The 19,232-nt window shown below is 39.4% G+C and overlaps 1 protein-coding gene across 1 annotated transcript in view; it reads left to right on the top strand.

Annotated features, from left to right (window-relative positions):
• The window catches only part of LOC101845863, a gene marked incomplete in the record, with an annotated part of 77,931 nt that overhangs the window by 41,197 nt on the left and 17,502 nt on the right, over nt 1–19,232 (top strand). Inside the window, 2 exon segments of the mRNA XM_013085555.2 lie at nt 10,115–10,313; nt 11,360–11,482. Coding sequence (XP_012941009.1) covers nt 10,115–10,313; nt 11,360–11,482 — 322 coding nt within the window.

Genomic DNA, 19,232 nt, shown 5'->3' with positions numbered 1-19,232 from the left:
TTCTTCTTCTTCTTCTTCTTCTTTTTCTTCTTCTTCTCCTTCTTCTCCTCCTCCTTCTCCTCCTTCTCCTCCTTCTCCTCCTTCTCCTCCTTCTCCTCCTTCTCCTTCTTCTCCTTCTTCTTCTTCTTCTTCTTCTCGAAAGTGAACTTTTTAAAATTCAATTTCCATTTTTTTTTTACTGTCAAAGAAGTGTACCAACAGTGTGTAATATCATGCTGCTGACATTGATGAGCAAGGTTCTGTCCCCCTACCCCTGAGATACCATTCTCTACAGTCATCATGACTCGAGCAGAAACAGAGAAATATTTAAGCAGCTAATGACACAGAAAAGTGTTTGTTGAAACCAAACACTGCGATCGAGTCGGGTTTTTAAAGAAATACTGAACGTTTCAAAGAGATTTTCGCACTAGAAGTATTCTAAAAAGTGAAGAATACAACCCTGGGGGTACAAAATGACCCCAGGGCGTACACAAAGGTTGGTTTGCACTCCGGATGGGGGAGGGGGGGGGGGGGCTAGAAGAATTTAATAAAAACCCATCCATTTTCCATAATTTATGCAGTGTAAACAAAAATAAAATCATGAAACTTTGGAGGGCGTTTGTGGAGAATTGAAGGGAAAGACACTATTTTTGGTGACCCACGTTCTGACCACCCACATAAATCTCAACTGGTCGGGAAAATTGTTGATGTTATCTAGCACTGTTTGAGCAGGATCCCCATACCTCTATACAAGAACTTTGTGATATGTCTGGACCTTTGTTTTTGCTCGTGTACCATAGTCTATAGTATTTGTGAATAACTCCATATGAAAAAGTGCGAGCACGTCGGAAACCCAGTTTACTGAGGATCATAAAACAGACGGTGGAGGGTACCACAGAATTGCTCAACATGCTCTAATCCCAAGGGGCCAAGCGATGTACAGACATTGTCTTGGGAGACGAAGCGTGGATTCTTTTTTTTTATTTTAAAAAATATTTAAAAAAAAGTAATTCCAACAAAAGACTGAATCCCTAGCGGACAGGTGAAAAAGGAGATTGGCCTGTCTTTTAGCGTTCAGGATTTCAAGGCAGAAAGGGGCTTTTACTGCCTTTTTCAATTACAGTGGTCCCATTGTGTCTGGTATCATACCATATAGGCCTAGTGCTACTATGAATCCCTCTTATTATGCGCAAAAGGTACTGCCACTGTGAAAAATGCTGTTGATGAGCAGAGGCCAAAGACCATATTATTATCTTGAAGAATGCTCCTCTGCAACAATTTTTTCACCAAGTAATTAATGCCACGATTCTGCCCATTCAAGAGAAAGAGATCCAAGTTTTGCCTCGTCCAGCCTGCAATTCTACTGAGCTTCCTGTGGATTCTGTTTATTTCCTTTACCGAAAGACAAACTTGCTGAAAGAATGTTTGGACGGATTCAGGATCTAGCAAAAGCTGTATAAAATACCACTGCGCGACATACAGGAAACTGACTACCGATATGCCTTCCAGAAGTAGCGGTATAAGCGGAAATCCTGCACACAAAAATAAGAAGAATATAACAAGGGACTGAGAATTTCAGGTCCGAAGTAAATAGTTAAATATGTACCTTACTAACATTTTGAAATACGCCACTACTTCCATTATCGTTGTGCTAACTCTATTTCCACATGACCGCTCCTCGCCTCACACAAAATTAGGGGGTGCGACCATTTCTTTCTGGTGATGTTTTTCCATGCATGATTGCATCCCGATTATACATAGTACAATAGTGCTCTGGCGTAGAAGATTCCCTGGTACATAAAGAACCATGTGATCTGACCTGGGTAAGTCTAGTCTGTTTCTAATTTTGTCCAGTAAGTCATCAGGAGCTCAGCGAGAAGATGAGAAGGCACGCGTTTCGCGCCGTTGGTCACACTTTACATTCCGATAGTCACCTTCTCGATTTTGTCATGGAATGCTTTTGACATTGTTTCAAAGGGAGGGAAAGGGTGAGCATCTTGCCTCTCAGCTTCTTGTGATTTATTTAAACAAAATCAGAAACAACTTTATTTACCCAGGTAAGATCGCACGTTTCTTTAATTTTATCAAGACATCAGAGTTTTGAGATCATATGAGACTTCAGAGTCAAAGTGTGACTATCGAGTCGCTTAACCGAATTAGGAAGACTGACTTGCCGACAATGCGAGGGAACATTGTTACATTATATATTGTAAAACATTTTGTAAATCACCATGAGTGTTTATTTGCTGTTTAGCCTATAATCCAAATAACATTTTGAATAGAGTAAAGAATTTTCTTTCGACATGATATGTCGTGGTGACAAATGATGATATCTACATGTAATGCATTAAATCCAATGCATGCTGAATAAATTTAAAAAGTAGAAAATGTTAATGCAATGTCCAGTCAATTAATACGTATCAGTAGCATTAAATATTATAGTAAAACATTTTCAAACACCATGAATTGTGTTGAGATAGTGGTATAAGGTTGTACAGTCTAATCGTTTAATCCAATAATTTAGCTTCATGTTGCATAAAAATAAGGAGTCTTTTTCCACCAAACATGTGATTAGACAATGATACGTATGATTTTGACATGTAATTCCTAACCCATCAGTGTGATAATGAGTTTTATGCTGCGTGAAATAAAGAAAGCTTGTCCATCAACCAATGCAATGTAAACGTGTAGCATTTAAAATATGAGTTAGGTAACCATCCGTCAACTTTATGAATTGCAATGAGAGTATTAGATCTATATACGGTATAACGTGGAAAGTCCAACCGATCGAGGCAATAGCTTTGTCTTAGTTTGCATGAAGGAACATGTAATATTTCCATATTACAAAGAGGACGTGCAACTGTCAATTTTAACGTATTTTATAAAGATCTATAACCCCAGAGTCAGAACTGGGAGAGGCGAGCAGTGATGCAAGATCACTTTGATGTTTGCCACCGCGCTGGATTAAATCGTCCATAGCGAAATTTATGATTGATCTTCTCTTCTGATATCATCTTCGTGGGTGATTCTCAAATCAGGTATTTGAAATCATGAAACTCTTTTCTCTGACCAATGTCTATGAGACACTCACCACGTCCATTTTTTAAAACCTATTCTTCTTGCCCCACAGCATTTATATTCATACTTATATATTTTATGCGTGGGTCTCCTACTTTTATCATAATCAAGTAAGGAAAAGTGGCACAATCCAGACAGAGAGACCGGCAGACAGAGAGACAGACAGACAGACAGAGAGACAAACAGACAGACAGAGAGACAAACAGACAGACAGACAGATAGACAGATGCACGTACATACATAACATACATATCGTCGGCGGAGAATTCTAACCGTCCAACTCCGATTTCGTAAATTTTGCAGGAGAGACAAAAAACTGAATTCAAAGGTTCCTATGGGGATTTACTATCTTTAAATGCGCTAGACTGGAATACATGACTCTACTTTTAAGTATTTAAAACAAAATTGCCGAAATTTTATTATTTTAAGTGCTAAACCAGAGTTATACGGATAGACCGCTCAGTTTTGGATTTCTAACCGTCCAAGTGTCGACGAACGAATTGTTCGTTTAGAATTCTCCAACCCGGCTGGGACGCCACGCGCTTCGTTACGTCTAACTCAGTCATCGTGACACGTTAGTGTTACCGAACAACTCGAAATGACTACACCTGCAGTCAATCCAACAGGAAGCCTACTATAAAAGTTCTAATTAGTACTACATAGTACTGTAGATCTAGAATCTAACATTAATACTGTTTTATTATATCTAAAACTGAACGTCGCACTTTATTTCCACATAATTCTAATTAGGCAATGTCGACAAATTGAGTGCGTCGTTAAGTTTTTACTATAAAGCTACTAGATCTATTTGATCCTCCATTCTCAAGGAAATTGTGAGAAGGATTGGTTTCTTGTCTAGCTACAAGAGAGAGAGAGAGAGAGAGAGAGAGAGAGAGAGAGAGAGAGAGAGAGAGAGAGAGAGAGAGAGAGAGAGAGAAGGGGGGCTGAGAGAGAGAGAGAGGGGGGTCTGAAAGAGAGAGAGAGACAGAGAGAGAGACAGAGAGAGAGACAGAGAAAGAGAGAGAGAGAGAGAGAGAGGGGGGGGGGGACAGAGAAGAATTTCCGTATACGAATTGTCTTCATGGAGCTTCTTTTATGGCTAATTTTTCCTGTTTGAAGTACAGATTCTGTCGCAGTGCTTGCTCTCTAGTCACTAGCATAATAGGTCTTTCATTTATCATTTTCCTCCATGTTTTCCTGTCCTCGGTTATTTCTTCACAGATGCTGACATCTCTACTATCTACTCCAAGCTTAGATAATCTGTTTTTGCAGATGTCTTTGTACCTCAGTTTTGACCTTCCCCTTGGTCCCTTTCCCTGGGCAAGTTGTCCATAGAGAAATTGCTTCGGAATCCGGTTGTCGTCCATTCTCTTGACATGGCCCAGCCATCTCAATCTTCTTAAACACAGGATTATTCGTAGGGTTGATTCATTATAAGCGACAACAGCAGCATCACCGGCAAAGAAAAGGTCTCGTATTCTTGTTTGGTTTGTTGATTTTGGTCTTGGCTCGAAGTCGAGCAAGATTGAAAAGCGACCCATCAGTTTTCCAGTGGAAGAAACTGAAATGCTTTTAACTCTAAAAACATGGTTTAACTTGGTTGGAAGACTCTAGAAGTAATATGATTTTTTTAAAGCTCAACTAAACCTCATATAATGCATCCCCAACTAATGTATGGCCTAATTAAATAACACATTTTACATAGAAAGTCATCAAGATGAGGTATGCCATAGCAGTATCCAGTGTCAACAGGAATGAATTATCCTCTTGTCCAAGCACCATTATAAGGCTTTAAAATGCTCTACCCAATGAAGCTAAAGCTCTGGTTGGCTAAAAATAAACTACATAAACCAAAACACAATACACTGCATATCAAATTAGACTTAACCGTGGGTTTTGACATGCGCACTGGTGACGTACTCAATTCTAGATTGTCATAGAACTTGTGGTAGTCAGATGGCACAACAGACTTCATTTCTTGCATGTGTTATTAAAGTTCTCTATGGACGAATTAAACTTTCTACCCTGGTACAGAGGCAGTCCCTTCATGTCTTTATGGAGAATGTCTGTGGACTCGCCACGCTTCAAAGGCAGATGTGACCAGTCATCATCAAATCTCAGTTTGTATTTAATTTGACCATCTGGTGTGTAAACTCTGGTTGGTTAGTTTAATGAAATCTGAAAAGATACAATGAGTCAAATACTTGATTTTGGGGCTGCCCATGCATTTTTCCTTGTCTATTGTCTTTTTTGTATGCTCCCTCTTCCACATTCCCCTCCTCAAAGCCCACACAAAGATCACACCTATCTTTTCGAGGATGGAACCATGACAGGTTCATAGCATTGATCTTCTCTTTAAACTTGAAGGTAGAAAGTACCCCCCCCCCCCACTCATACTTTCCTTTATACAAACGGCGGTACACTGCCTGTAAGCTCAGGAAAACAGGTTCCAAGTATAACTTACTGGAGTCCTTCGGCAATAGTGAGACGGCAACTTGGGCAGATCACGAAGAAACTGTTTAAGTACCTTTGATGCTGTAGTCTCCTCCCTAACCCTTTTTCTCTGAACTGGAACCTCACCCTCTGCTACACCCAATCCACATGTGAGAACAATGTGAACACACTAGTAACAAAGTACAGGACTTAAGAAGAAAACCGTGAACTCTTCGACTCTGGCCCCATTCACTCGCAGATGGTACTTCATGGACCACGATCTTCTGCTTTCTCTCTACTTTTTCTCCACAGGCTCGACACAGTCAACCAACCCTTTAACAAAAGCAACCCTTTCTGATTTTACATTTATTTAAAATCAAACGCCTCCATCAGAGCAAAACTGTATCGCCGTGATCCACAATGGCGAGCTACCTAAACGAGTTAGACGGTTAGAATTCTTCAGTCACCGAAGCCAGTCGGAATATACGGTTAGAATTTCTCTTTAAAACAAGACTTTTGTTTGTCAAAATCGTTCTAGATTTTAATAGGACGTAGCCATTCGTCATGTCGATCTATTTTATGGAAAAAAGAATTTTATTTATAATCAAACGCCTCCTTGAGAGCGTAACGTTATCGCCGTGATCCACAATGGCGGACTACCTAAACGAGTTAGACGGTTAGAATTCTTCAGTCACGGAAGTCAGTCGGAATATACGGTTAGAATTTCTCTTTAAAACAAGACTTTTGTTTGTCAAAATTGTTCTAGATTTTAATAGGACGTAGCCATTCGTTATGTCAATCTATTTTAAGGAAAAAAGCAATTCGAGAAAATTTGGAGTTAGACGGTTAGAATTCTCTGCCGACGATATATATATATATATATATATATATATATATATATATATATATATATATATATATATATATATATATATATATATATATGTGTGTGTGTGTGTGTGTGTGTGTGTGTGTGTGTGTGTGTGTGTGTGTGTGTGTGTGTGTGTGTGTGTGTGTGTGTGTGTGTGTATCGTCGGCCGAGAATTCTAAACGCCTAACTTCGGGATATCCTCGAATTACGTTTCTACTTTAAAATAAATCGACACATTATAAATCGAAATATGCATCAAAAAGAAACTTGAAAATGAAGTCACCCAGTCATTGTGTTAAAGCCCTGTACTACCCATTCATGCAGCATACCAACTTAAGGCTAAACAAATTCTACATCATCTGCCACATTAGTTTTCATCTGTGTTAAGCGACGCGAGATTAGATATGGTCACTCATAATTGACCTTAAAAATCAGGCTTGGCAAAATTGTGCAAAATCAAAGAAATATTAAAGTGTGTTCGCTGGTGTATTGAAGTGCAGCAACATTGGTGGAATGGATATCTATTGAATATCGAATGAAAAGAGGATTATTGTCTCTGCAATAAAAAGCATCTTCTAATGATATTTTCAAACAGATTAGAGAAAACAGATTAGTCACATATACCTTGCAAAACCTGGACTTAACAGTGCATGTGCTCATTAGTATGATTTTCTTTTATAATTTTAAGGAGCTACTGGTTTAGAGTAGAGCACGAAACCTAGTTTTGTGCATGGACTGTGTTAGTTTTTGGACGAATCCTCTGTCAGTGAGGAGCAGAGGCCACGAAACTGCCATGGTTTTGTTTGACCTAGGGTGGAATGAACAAAACCGCCTGCGTATGAATTACCCATTGGCTTGGTTTAGTGAACTACCTCGCGAAGTGCTGGAACGTTATATCTTACCCTTATTTTCATCATGGTGCCATTCAAGTAGACATCTCCATGAATGACAAAGCACTTTCTCACCACAGGGCCATGTCACTAGACAATTCTTGGAAAACCATATCATATCAACGTTGCAGTGGTCACCAGTAAACAACCCCGATATGAATCCTACAGGTATGCGAAGTCCCATAAAACAGCAGCTGAAGAAAATAGACTTTTCTCCCAATTCAGACCCTTTGTTTGCAACTGTCTGTGACATTTGGGATGAAATGAGAGATAATTATGTCCAAATGCCCAAAGGGTTCGTGCCCTATGCAAAACCAAAGGCTTATAAAAGCAAAATAACAATGCGCACATTTATTAATGTTATTAAGTCCAAGATTTGCGTGGTGTTTGAGATTGCTCTGTTTTCTGTTTTGTTTGAAACTATCGTAATAAAAATATTGTTCATTGCAGAGACAAAATTCTCCGTTCAATGGATATGCAATGTATGTCCATTCTATCAATATTGATGTTCCTCAATGCAGGCGCGAATAAAATATTATTATATTTCTTTGATTTTGCACAATTTTGCCATTCCTGATGTTTTAAGGTCAATTTTGAGCGACTATATCTCGAGTGTCTCTCAGTAAGTCTTACAAAGGGTGAAATATTAATCTGTCAGATGATGCAGAATTTATTACGTTTTAAAATTGGTGTGCTGCATGAGTGGGTAGTGCAAAACTTTAACACTATGATTGAGTGATTACATTTTCAAGTTTCTTTAGGACACCACTGTATATATATATATATATATATATATATATATATATATATATATATATATATATATATATATATATATATATATATACATAGTTTCTGACTAGGAACTAAATTATTAACATTCGATATAATTGAACAATGTTGATTCGCTTTTAATTTTCAAGAAGTCCAACTACCATGAGTTGTGCCTTTGAGGATTAAGGAATATTATAGATTATTATATATTCTTGTGTTTGTGGGGCAAGTCTTGGAGTGCCCGAGTACACAAGCGTGCATGTGTGTATGCACATAAGCTGTCGATTATAATTATTTCTTGGGTCTAGATCTAGAACCTAAGCTAACAACTGTAGTTGGAATGAAATATTGAAGCACAAATCGTAAGCTGACTAAGTCCTATGTTACCGACAGAGCTTGCGGCAATAACAAAAAAGCTTTCATAGGAAGTAGAAAGTCAGAGAAACTTATAGCCCAATGGTATGTCGCATGTTTTTTTTTTTAAAACAACGAAAATGGACAAAGGTGAATGCGCAACGGTGGATCATGCGTTATTTTAACTCTTATAGACCGGCATTATTTACCCTGGATTCACCGGAATTAAATCATGGCTGACCAAGGGAAATCACATATGTTATTTTCTTTTGTGTTTTTAGTGTGTTTCCCTGTTAGTAATGTACACATATTATACATCATTGTAAAGGGCATTGAACGTAGAATAAGATTAGTATAAAAATACTGAAATTCAAAGGAAATTGTGTTAGTTTTGAAGAGTTACATAACATTACGACATAAAAAAAAGAGAAAAACGAAAAAAAAAATTCTTCTTTCCGTGACAAAGTCAGATTCACCACTTTCTACTCCTAAATCTGTGTTATTGATAAGTTTTCCCAGTATTTCATTTGCTTTCTCAGCAGTGTGCCTTACCAAGCGTTTTACTGACGACGCAGAAGGCTTATTCTTCGGCTTAGTGAAAATTTCAGAACCGACACACGAACCCCAACGCAAAACAAAGCTCAAAACTCGCACCAAAGCGCTGTAAACAATTGAAGAACCCCGCTATTTCTTTACAAACGGTGGATGTGACCTTTAACTCACGCTAAACCCATCGGAGAAAACTAGTATCGGTTTCATCTTCGTCTTTGAATAAGGAAATAAAAACAATACAGTATGACAATGTGTCGTTCCGGCTGATGGCGGTTGGCGGAAACAACACAGTATGTGTCGTTACGGCCTATAAGAGTTAAGGGTGTGTTAAATCACGGAGAAAAGAAATATTATGTGCGCTCAGATTGGAGGCAGCTACTCTAATACGGGGTGCCCAATTGGGGGATCGGGTAGGGTTAGGTCGGTTTTGCTAGCCAGATTGAGAGCGCATAGCGGCTATAGTGTCGCCTCAAAAACAAACAAACCGACCCCATCAGTAATAGGCACCCTGTATAAGGTCGAGAATCCCGTATGTGGCCGAAAAGAATGAAGCAGTTTTATTTCCCCTGAGAAAATAGTTATCTGGCCGGGCGTGGCACATATGACCGTTTTGTTGACGGCATGTTCTTAACATGAGGGCTTGCTGCTTGCTTGACTACACAGAAAAGCAATCTAGCGACCAGGCTCACATGTTGAAGTCGTTTATTCCAAATAAGCCCAACAGCCACTGGTACGTTGGAAGAGGTCTGAGAATAAACCATCTCTAGATCACCAATGCTGTAACTTGCATTGTACCAGCCAAACTGAAATTAATGATGTTATATACAATCAACCGATAGAGACACGAATTCGGCCATTAGACAAACAGCTATGCAGAAAGGGCCCTAAACAAGCCCCTTTATTTACAATTTTTGGCCAGATTTCTCTCTTTAGATGCTATAAATCTGCAACTGTCTTTTAAAAATGTGGGTGATTTTTAACACTCATCGACACAATTAAGATCAATGACAGGGCGAACTTCCGACCCCGCTTGTCGGGGCAACCCGAGCCTAGAGGGATAGAACTACCCAAAGGAAAGACCAAACAATACTCGATAACAATTTTCTCAGGCTCCGGTCTGTTACTCTCATATAATGGCTTATTGATACAGGTATTACAACAGGTATTTTCTATTGTATTTCAGCAGAAACTATTTCAACATGATGATTGCGACCGGGAATTGCTGCAGTTTTGCCATTCCCTTCATCCTGTGGACTGTGACATCGTTCCTGTGTCACAAATTGGGCAAAGAGTTCTTACTATCAGCGGAAACTACGGTCATCGCGACAGGGACGCCGGCAGTGGTCAAATGTGTGATGGCCCTGACACTGACCTTGACGCAGGTCAGGATTCGTATGGACAACAATAGCAGTTTGTTTTGGAAATGTGCTTTATTGATATCGTACACTGCAATTGACTAAAATAAATAAATGATTAAACAAATAAATGAATTAATGAATAAATGAAAAAATGAACAAAAAAATAAATAAATGGATAAATAAATCGATAAATAAATGAATAGATAAATAAAAGAATAAATACATTTTTTAAAAATTCGGTCATTTAAGATCTGAGCTGCTTCGCCTCTGACTGCAAAGACTAAACTGTACCATAGGAACTATAACCAAGCTGAAAGGATTATGGTGCTCGATAAAAATATTTTCCAAACAGGGCTCGGACTGTCGCCCTTCTCTTACAAAGAGCTTAGCCCTTCACCTCAGATACCGGGTTTATGTTGATTCTTTTAAAAAAAGGTAGTATAGTGTGGTGATTTAGGTTGTGGCCTGGTTGGTGTGATATATGTGTCAGCTGGTTTAAAAAACCCTCTCATCAATTTTTAGATCCTTTTGGAGTATTTGTCGGGCATAGAGAAAAAAAGAAAGGTTGTTGAAGGTTCCCAGGGGCTTTTACGAGCTCTTGCATTGTTGACTTGTTGTTGTTTACCTCTCTTCTATATTATTGTTTTTTCTGTTGTTGTTATAATTGTTGTCGTTTGTGTTGTCGTCGTCGTTGTTATTATATTCTCACTGCTTTTAATGATTCTGTTGCCGTGTCTTAATCATTATTGTCTCTACTCTGATCGCTAATAGTTTCTGTAAGGCTATCAGGATTTCATATTAAACGGCTAGCAGCCATGTTGATTTGGTCTTTCCAGCACACAACTGCTGTCCCCATCCCATATAAACAAATGGATAAAAATAAACAAATGAATAATTTTTTTAAAAAGCAAGAAGATATTTATCGCCCGACATTTTTGTCCACCTTCTACACTACGCTTTGAGAGAGAATGAGGTGGGTTTTCTGAATACCATTCATATACGACGTATCATTACGCTAAACTTTGAATGAATTGTATTAAAGTTTTTTTTCCCAACAACGTTCCCTACAGTGCCTGGTGTGTCTGATGACAGTGACACCTTTCAACCATCAGTCCCGAGTCACCACAGCAATCATCATTTCGTCGCACATACTAGCAACATTCGCCACCAACCTCAGTATGGCGTTCATCCAGGTTAGTACATGCAGTGCTGTCAGGATATTCCTGTCGTCTTGTCCTGAAACAGAATTTAATGTAAGTTGGACGGTTTACTTGAAAACTGTGAGTGAGTAGTTGAATTGTCACTGATCACACCTGAGGCAGCGCGGCTGGCCATTAAAGCGGGAGCTGCTGTCCAGGCCATCAAACGTATAGTTTGTAGCATGACAGAGACATGTCTTTTATACATTACCACGAGATCAGCTTGGACTTCTCTTTTATATCTCATTAACTCAAGTTTGACGTAATACCAAGGAGATTAAAAGTAATGGAGGATGCTCTGTGGGCGGCGCCGCAAAAAAATGTACCGCGTGGTGTGTGTGTAGTGTACTGTCGAGATGTGTTGGAGTCAGCTGAGGGCTACACTCTACACACCATTGTTTCATCTAGGCTAGATCTAGCTAGACGGTGCTGTTTATTTTAATTTTTTGTTGTTGTCTACGCGCTACCAGTTTTACTATTGCACTAATATCCGTGTGGAATAACAAGGAAACTGGGCGCTTTTTCGGTAGTTCCCACCCCGCTTAATTGGACCTATCTAGATCTAGATCTAGAAATATATATCTAGATCTAAATCCAGATCCAGATCAGAGAGGGTGATCCAGATCTAGATTTAGATCAGAAAGCTATGTTTGATGCGCAGCGAGCGAGAGATATCAAGGTAAAGTGCCCCCCCCCCCCCCCCCCAACCTTGAAACCCCCTCCACATTCTTATTAGATTTCTAGCTGCCCCCCCCCCCCCCTTTATTTATATATATATATATATATATAGCCGAATAGTAATTGGGGGGGGGGGGGGGCTACCAAAAAAGTAAACTACTACAGTTCATCGCACTTTATCGAACGTTCCCAGCATTGTGGAAATAGAATATTTGTGTGTGTGTGTGTGTGTGTGTGTGTGTGTGTGTGTGTGTGTGTGTGTGTGTGTGTGTGTGTGTGTGTGTGTGTGTGTGTGTGTGTGTGTGTGTGTGTGTGTAGGTACTGAGGGCTGCACTCCATTGTTTCATCTAGAGTATTCTAGAACAGTAGATCTAGACAGTGCTGTTTATTTAATTAATTTTTTTGGGTCTAATCTACACGCTACCAGTTTTACTATCGCAAATGTCTTCTAGTTTTACTACAATGACTACAATGTCCGTGTTGGAGTCAGCTGAAGGCTACACACCATTGTTTCATATAGACAGTGCTGTTTATTTATTTGTTTTTGTCTACACGCTACCAGTACCAGTTTTACTATTGCACAGGTCTTCTACTAGAACTAGAAGTTCTAGCCTAGTTCTAGTACAATGTCCGTGTGGAATAACAAGGAAACTGGGTGTCTTTTCGATAGTTCCCACCCCGCTTATTTGGACCTAGAGATCTAGATCTAGATTTAGATCAGAAGTTATGTTTGATGCGCGGCGAGCGAGAGATATCAAACCTAACGGCAAAACATCAAATAATGGTAAAGTGCCCCCCCCCCCCTTTGAACCCCCTCCACATTCTTATTAGATTTCTAGCTGTCCCCCTGAAACACTCTTGGGACCAAAACCGGCGAATAGTAATTGGAAAGGGGGGGGGGGGGGGGGGCTACTGAAAAAGTAAAAAGTAAACTATTCTGCAGTTCATCGAACGAACATTATCGAACGTTGCCAGTATTGTGGAAATAGAATATTTGTGTGTGTTGGTACTTCTTTCTAATAGCCATTCTTTAGCCCAGATGGTCCTGTTTCTAGATTTGTTTTTGGATTTGAGAACAAAAAATGCTGCCAAATTATCCATGTAGCTTGCTTCAGCTATTGTTGACGTTTTTGACCTAGATCTAGCTACAACAGTCCAATGACGGATAAAAAACTGTACGTCTAAACGGAACTTCTCTCGTCGACAAACTTTCAGTTTACCGATGACACAGATCGAGCGTCAGTCGGTTAAACTGTCAGTTTGTCGATCAGCGAACTGTACGTCTAAAGGGGCCTTTAAGGCACTGAAATCTAGATAAGAAAGAAGGTTTTATTCCGAGGTCCTTCAGATTAGGCAAGTCAATTAGTAAAAATGCCTTGCACCTGTGTTGTATTTAAGTGTAAGAACCGATATGATGCTGTAGATGACCGAAGTTTTCACAGTTGTTTCCCTTTTTAAAAAATTGAATGAAAGTGTTTCTATGCCCCCAGCAACACAATTTAACCAAGGCCAACCCAGGCTGAAAGAGATACAACACCCCAGCAGAAAGACTGAGATACTCAATTTTTTAAAAGTATTCTTATTCATAAATATATATAATTATTTTGAGTATATATAATTATTATGTGTGTGTGTGTGTATGTATATACACTTTATACATTTTAATTAAAGATATTGCTTTCCGTTGTGTGTGCAAATTAGATGCTACTGTAGTCTAAATGTAGATATCTAGAGGCTCCATTAGAACATGAAATCAATACTCAACAACAATAATGATGAATATTTTCTATGTTAAAGAAACACCAAACCATATCAGATGAGGGGAGAGGGTAGGGTGGGGTGGATAAGAGTTTGAGTCTTGTTGGATAGAACTATACTCGGTTTAATTCTATTGTTGTAGTCTTCACCTAGGGTCCCACAATCAATAATTCCGGTTCACTTAAGATTCTGCTGTTAAAAAATAAACCAAACAAAGCAACAACAAATTTTACTACACAAGAGTCATCACTAAGATAAATTATCCCCCTCTGGAGTGTAATAAGGGACTAAAAACGCTGCTCTCCATATCATACTTTACTGAACAAAAAAAAAAACAAAAAAACCCTTCAAAGGTTATCCACGCTCATGCATGCGATCACACCTCCAAGGGTGCTGTTATCTCTTTTATTTATATTTGAAATCATTGTGCGCTCCATTTTGTGAAAACCAGGAAACAAAATTATTGTGATCAATAATATTATTTATAGACCAAGACATACTGTTAGCAATAAGATAAAGCAAACATCGACCCTCTTTTGTGTCCATTATTCCTTACACATAAAGTTAGTTATGGCGCACGCCTAGAATCATGCAATCATATCTTAAATTCAGTTTAAAGGTATATTTTTTAAATCCATTTCTTATAATTAAATATTTTAGCAGATTATCTTTATAATTTGGTATGTTTGATAATTTTATGTTACTCGGACAAGTTTTCTTATTATTTTACACATCTTTTTGATTTTTAAAATAGATTATAACATAAAACTCTTAAAGAATTGAACAGTCCGTATCACACACATAATTTTTTTTTCTCCCTGTCATTATCTGTCAGCGCGTCAGTTGATCACAATCTCTCTCTCTCTCTCTCTCTCTCTCTCTCTCTGTCTGTCTGTCTGTCTGTCTGTCTGTCTGTCTGTCTGTCTGTCTGTCTGTCTGTCTGTCTGTCTGTCTGTCTGTCTGTCTGTCTGTCTGTCTGTCTCACTCACTCACTCTCTCTCTCTCTCTTTCTCTCTCTCTCTCTCTCCCTCCCTCTCTCTCTCTCTCTCTCTCTCTCTCTCTCTCTCTCTCTCTCTCTTTTATTTAATTTTTCCCATTCTCCTTCGTCCCTTCCCAAGGCCCGCCCCTCCTCTTTCATCCCAGCCCCATCCCCTCTTCCTTGCGTGCATTCCCCCACCCCGCCCACCCCCACAGCGTGGCCCAGCCCGATAAGATTCTGTAAAAAGAAACGCCACAGTTCGTGATTTAGCCCACAGTCGGTCGCCATATTTGATCCCCACCGCGGCGTACTGCTCGTGGCGCCGCGAAGAGAGAGAGAGAGGAGGCTCCATTAGTTCTAAGCTCCTTGCGTAATACACACAACCACACAGGAAAACAATTTGGTTTTACTTTTATTTTAAGGGTAATCGCCACACACCTCCCCTTAGCACAGAAGTCTCATGGGATCATTGGTAGCGTACGGGTGGACGCACTTGACGTCCGGCACGTGACGTGAGCTGTCTGTGGCACAGAATTCTACACTAAGTGTAAAATTCTGTGGTCTGTGGTGAACCACCTCTGTTGGTTACTCTCGCCCATCGGTGTTCCTAACGGTAGGCTTTGGCGAAATGGAGTTGTACAGGTTATCAGCTTCTTTCGCCAATGCGCGGTAATCTGTTCTGTGGCGGGGGTTCGCCAGAGGAGCTCTAATAGGTTCTGGCAGCAGCTGTAAAAAATATCTCGAAAAAGAAAACACGGTTTGTGTCTTCCCAACAAAGCTAACATTTTTTCAATCATCTTATAGGGCTTGTTATCGCTTTTGTTCTTTTATGCTCAATAAGGCTGCTTCTTTTTTTTCCTCTGATAAATTATGGGCTTCTATAAGGAAAGACTTGAGTGTGTCGTACTTTTGACTAAGGAGGTGAGGAAACTATGAATAGGAATTTGCTGTTGTTGCTGTATCAAGCGCCGCTACGATGTAGTAGTATTAACTTTTGTCTCGTCAGTTGTGATCCCACGAAGAGCGAATTGGGCCTCTGTTTGTGCGAACCACGTGGAAGGACAATAGGTCCAGAAAGTAGGACGTTTGAGTGCTACAGTTTCGATTGACATGATTTTGACAAACGGATCGCCGTTACTAGATTTTAGGTTATGCTAAATTAAATCTAGATCTCTAGACAAGGTTACCTTAGATCACGTCGGGGTCACCAATGTAGCATAACAGAAACATATCTTTTATACATTAGAACGAAACCAGCCTGAACATTTTCTCTTCTTTATCTCATGAACTCAAGTGCGACGTAATACACATGACAACAACACTGAACAACAATTTGGGTTTGAAGGTAGTCGCCACAAGTTATCCTTTGGGGGCAAGATTCCGACTGCAAACAACACCAGGAAAAGGTTCAGAGGACCGTACATAATCTCCTTCTGTTTAATTTGATTTTTTTTAAAAGGAAAAGAAGAAAGTTTGCTAATAGCTGGCAGTTGAAAAGCATATTTCCTATCATTATGTGTTATTCATAACAAAATATCAGTTAATATTATTTACATTAAAAGATATCGTAATATCAACTTTTTCAGGAATCTATAAAGCAGCTTTTGCTAAGTTCTGCATGTCTTTAGATAAAAAGATGACTCTGATCTGTTTTTTAACACACCCCAGCGGCAAATTATTAAAAAAATTACACTAAACTAGCACATAGTGCTGTAAAACGAAAATGAAATCTTCAAGCAAAAAAAATAATAAATTATTGTACATTGAAATAAGCGCAAATGAACAAAAAGGCTCAATATAACTGTGGGAAATTTTCAGTTGTAATTTACTTATTTATCCTTGTTTGCCTGTTACTAAATTTTTAACGCCCGTTTCATTGTTTGGGTTTATATTTATTTTGTGCGGTGTTCTATAAAAATATGAACCCATGTCATTTTTTTATATGTAAACTGGCACTGCCGCATGGAAGCTTTTTCACTACCTTACAAGCTACAGATACGGTTTTTTAAATACATGTATTTCAAATTTTGATAGAGTGAAGTACAAAGAGATAAATAAAGACAACAACTTTTAAATGTTTTTTTTTCTTAAATGTAATATCTTGTACTAACATTGATCTAGAATGTTGTAATTTGGATCAGACGTAATTCTTACTTGGAATTACTTGGATCCAGAGCTAGAATCATAGCAGGCGGCACATGTTCATAGCTGCTCTTCTCTCCTTTCCAGCGTCCACCTCAGGGTCTTCCTGCTAATTGTCTCCATGAGGAGCTGGTTTGAGACACGCCTGGCCACACCTCGGAGCAAACTTTTTTCCCCCTGTGCCCCGCAAAAACGTTTCTTTTATTGTGCTGAGTGTGTGGGAGTCTGCCTCCTCTTGGTCGTGAAGGCTCTCCTTGCATCTGGCGATCACCATCGGTGGGTCGAGCATGATTCGGCCATTGGGTGCTGCTTTGCCGGCAAGTTTATCAGCACGCTCATTTCCGTGCACCCCGGCGTGACCAGGGCAGAACACCCGTGTAATCCTTAGGAGATGGCTATTTGCGATGGAAGCTTTCCTGTCACTGTAGAGCCACCCACTCCTGATTTGTTCTAGGGTGCTCATCGAATCTGTGACGAACAGGGCATGTTTATACGCTTCCATACTGATCCATTCTAGCGCCTCTGTTATTGCCTTAACCTCCTGACGTAATTCATTCGAAGGGAATACGTTTGATATAAAATCCATGAAGAGGAAACATATTTTCGAAACCAGATATGGCGTCAAGAAAAATCACCTGTAAACGCAAAAAGCACCAGTTGAAAATCAAATCTAACAATTCATTTGATGAGTACTTAAAGCCTTCACACTATACACCTTTCGGCCTTGAGTGGGTTCTGGAGACAGTAGGGAGGAGATGGGGTACCCAATAGACATCATGCTTGAGGTTTCAATATTACAAAACTCTTAAATGGGCTTCGCCACTGTCATCGAGGAAATTTTCACGTTCTTCAAGACGTTTAAGAAACATTTGACAGGTTGCCATCCTCTGATCCCTGTCAGTTTCTTGAATCATTTGCCTAATATAGACAAGGTACGTTCTTAGGTTAAGATCTGCCTTGAGAAGGCAGACCGTTTAGGCTTAAGAAAGTCCAAGCTGCAGGCATCGTCAGCGGACAGACTTTTCATGGTACTCGGTTACTGAATTCAGAACTCTGGCAAGTTTAAAGGGGTTCGAATAGTATGTGTTCGACCTATTGACCCGAAATTGTCGTTTTGTCTGAACATTTTAGTTCTCATTCTCTTTGGATCCAAACTGGCGGAACTTCTCTGCCAATAGCATCAAATAAGGCCATGCTTGAGGGTACCTTGATATTCTTTCTGTACCTTCTGTGGTATTTACGAAATGCCAGGGGTGGTAAGTTAGTGGAGAGCTAATATTTTTTTATACAAAACGCTCTCTGCCCATAACTATTTAACTGAGCCATGATCTAAACAGACATAGGTAACTTAAGAAGAAAAAATCTGCAAACTTCTGATGGCCTGTTAGACTGTTGTGACTAGCAAATGATTCACCCGCCGCGACTTTTTGTGATGGACTTAATTCGAACTGGTGCATCGTGACAAATAATGGGCACAAGATTGAAAATGGGTTCTTTTTAAAGCACCATTTAGAGCAAAACTAGTCTGTAGAAATATCTCAAATGAATATCAGCTAAATTTCTTTTGAATTCCAAATAATGTGTTCAAATTTGAAGCACACATTTTCAGTGGGGAGGAAAAGAAGAAAAGTGTTTAAAAAATAAATTTGGAGCATCCTGTTGATTAAATATTAGACCAGGTTAAGAACTTATTAAGTAAAATGCTGTTCTCTAAAGAAAGTAGAACAAAATGCGTAACCTTGAACTAAGATCTAGCCAAAGAAAGTCTTTGAAATGCTGTTAACAGTATCTGTATAATCCCTGGTGTAGGATAGATGGTAAACAACTTTGCCCGATGAGGGCTTAATTTTGGGACGCTGAGTCTGTGTAGAAACCCCAGAGACCTTTTTGAAAACAGTTTTTTTCTGTGTTCAAAACCTAGGACGCATTTCCAGGCTATTTTCTCTGCCTTGGTATTGTGTGCCCATAAATATAACATTAAAAAATTTTGCCCGCTTTTAGCCACCAACGGACAAGGCCTGTCGACGACCTTCCCGTACCCAGCTGATACGCTCCAATAGTTTCCAAAGCACTCCAAGACATTCGATTCACATAAACCGTGCAGGTTATGGCTGAACTTAACACATATATGGAAAATGTATAAGTTATTGTTCTATTCTCACCCCCCCCCCTCCTCCCCACCCCCCA

Source organism: Aplysia californica, unplaced genomic scaffold, assembly GCF_000002075.1.
Source record: "Aplysia californica isolate F4 #8 unplaced genomic scaffold, AplCal3.0 scaffold00386, whole genome shotgun sequence".
NCBI classification, from domain to species: domain Eukaryota; kingdom Metazoa; phylum Mollusca; class Gastropoda; order Aplysiida; family Aplysiidae; genus Aplysia; species Aplysia californica.
This window is presented reverse-complemented; position numbering and strand designations above follow the sequence as displayed.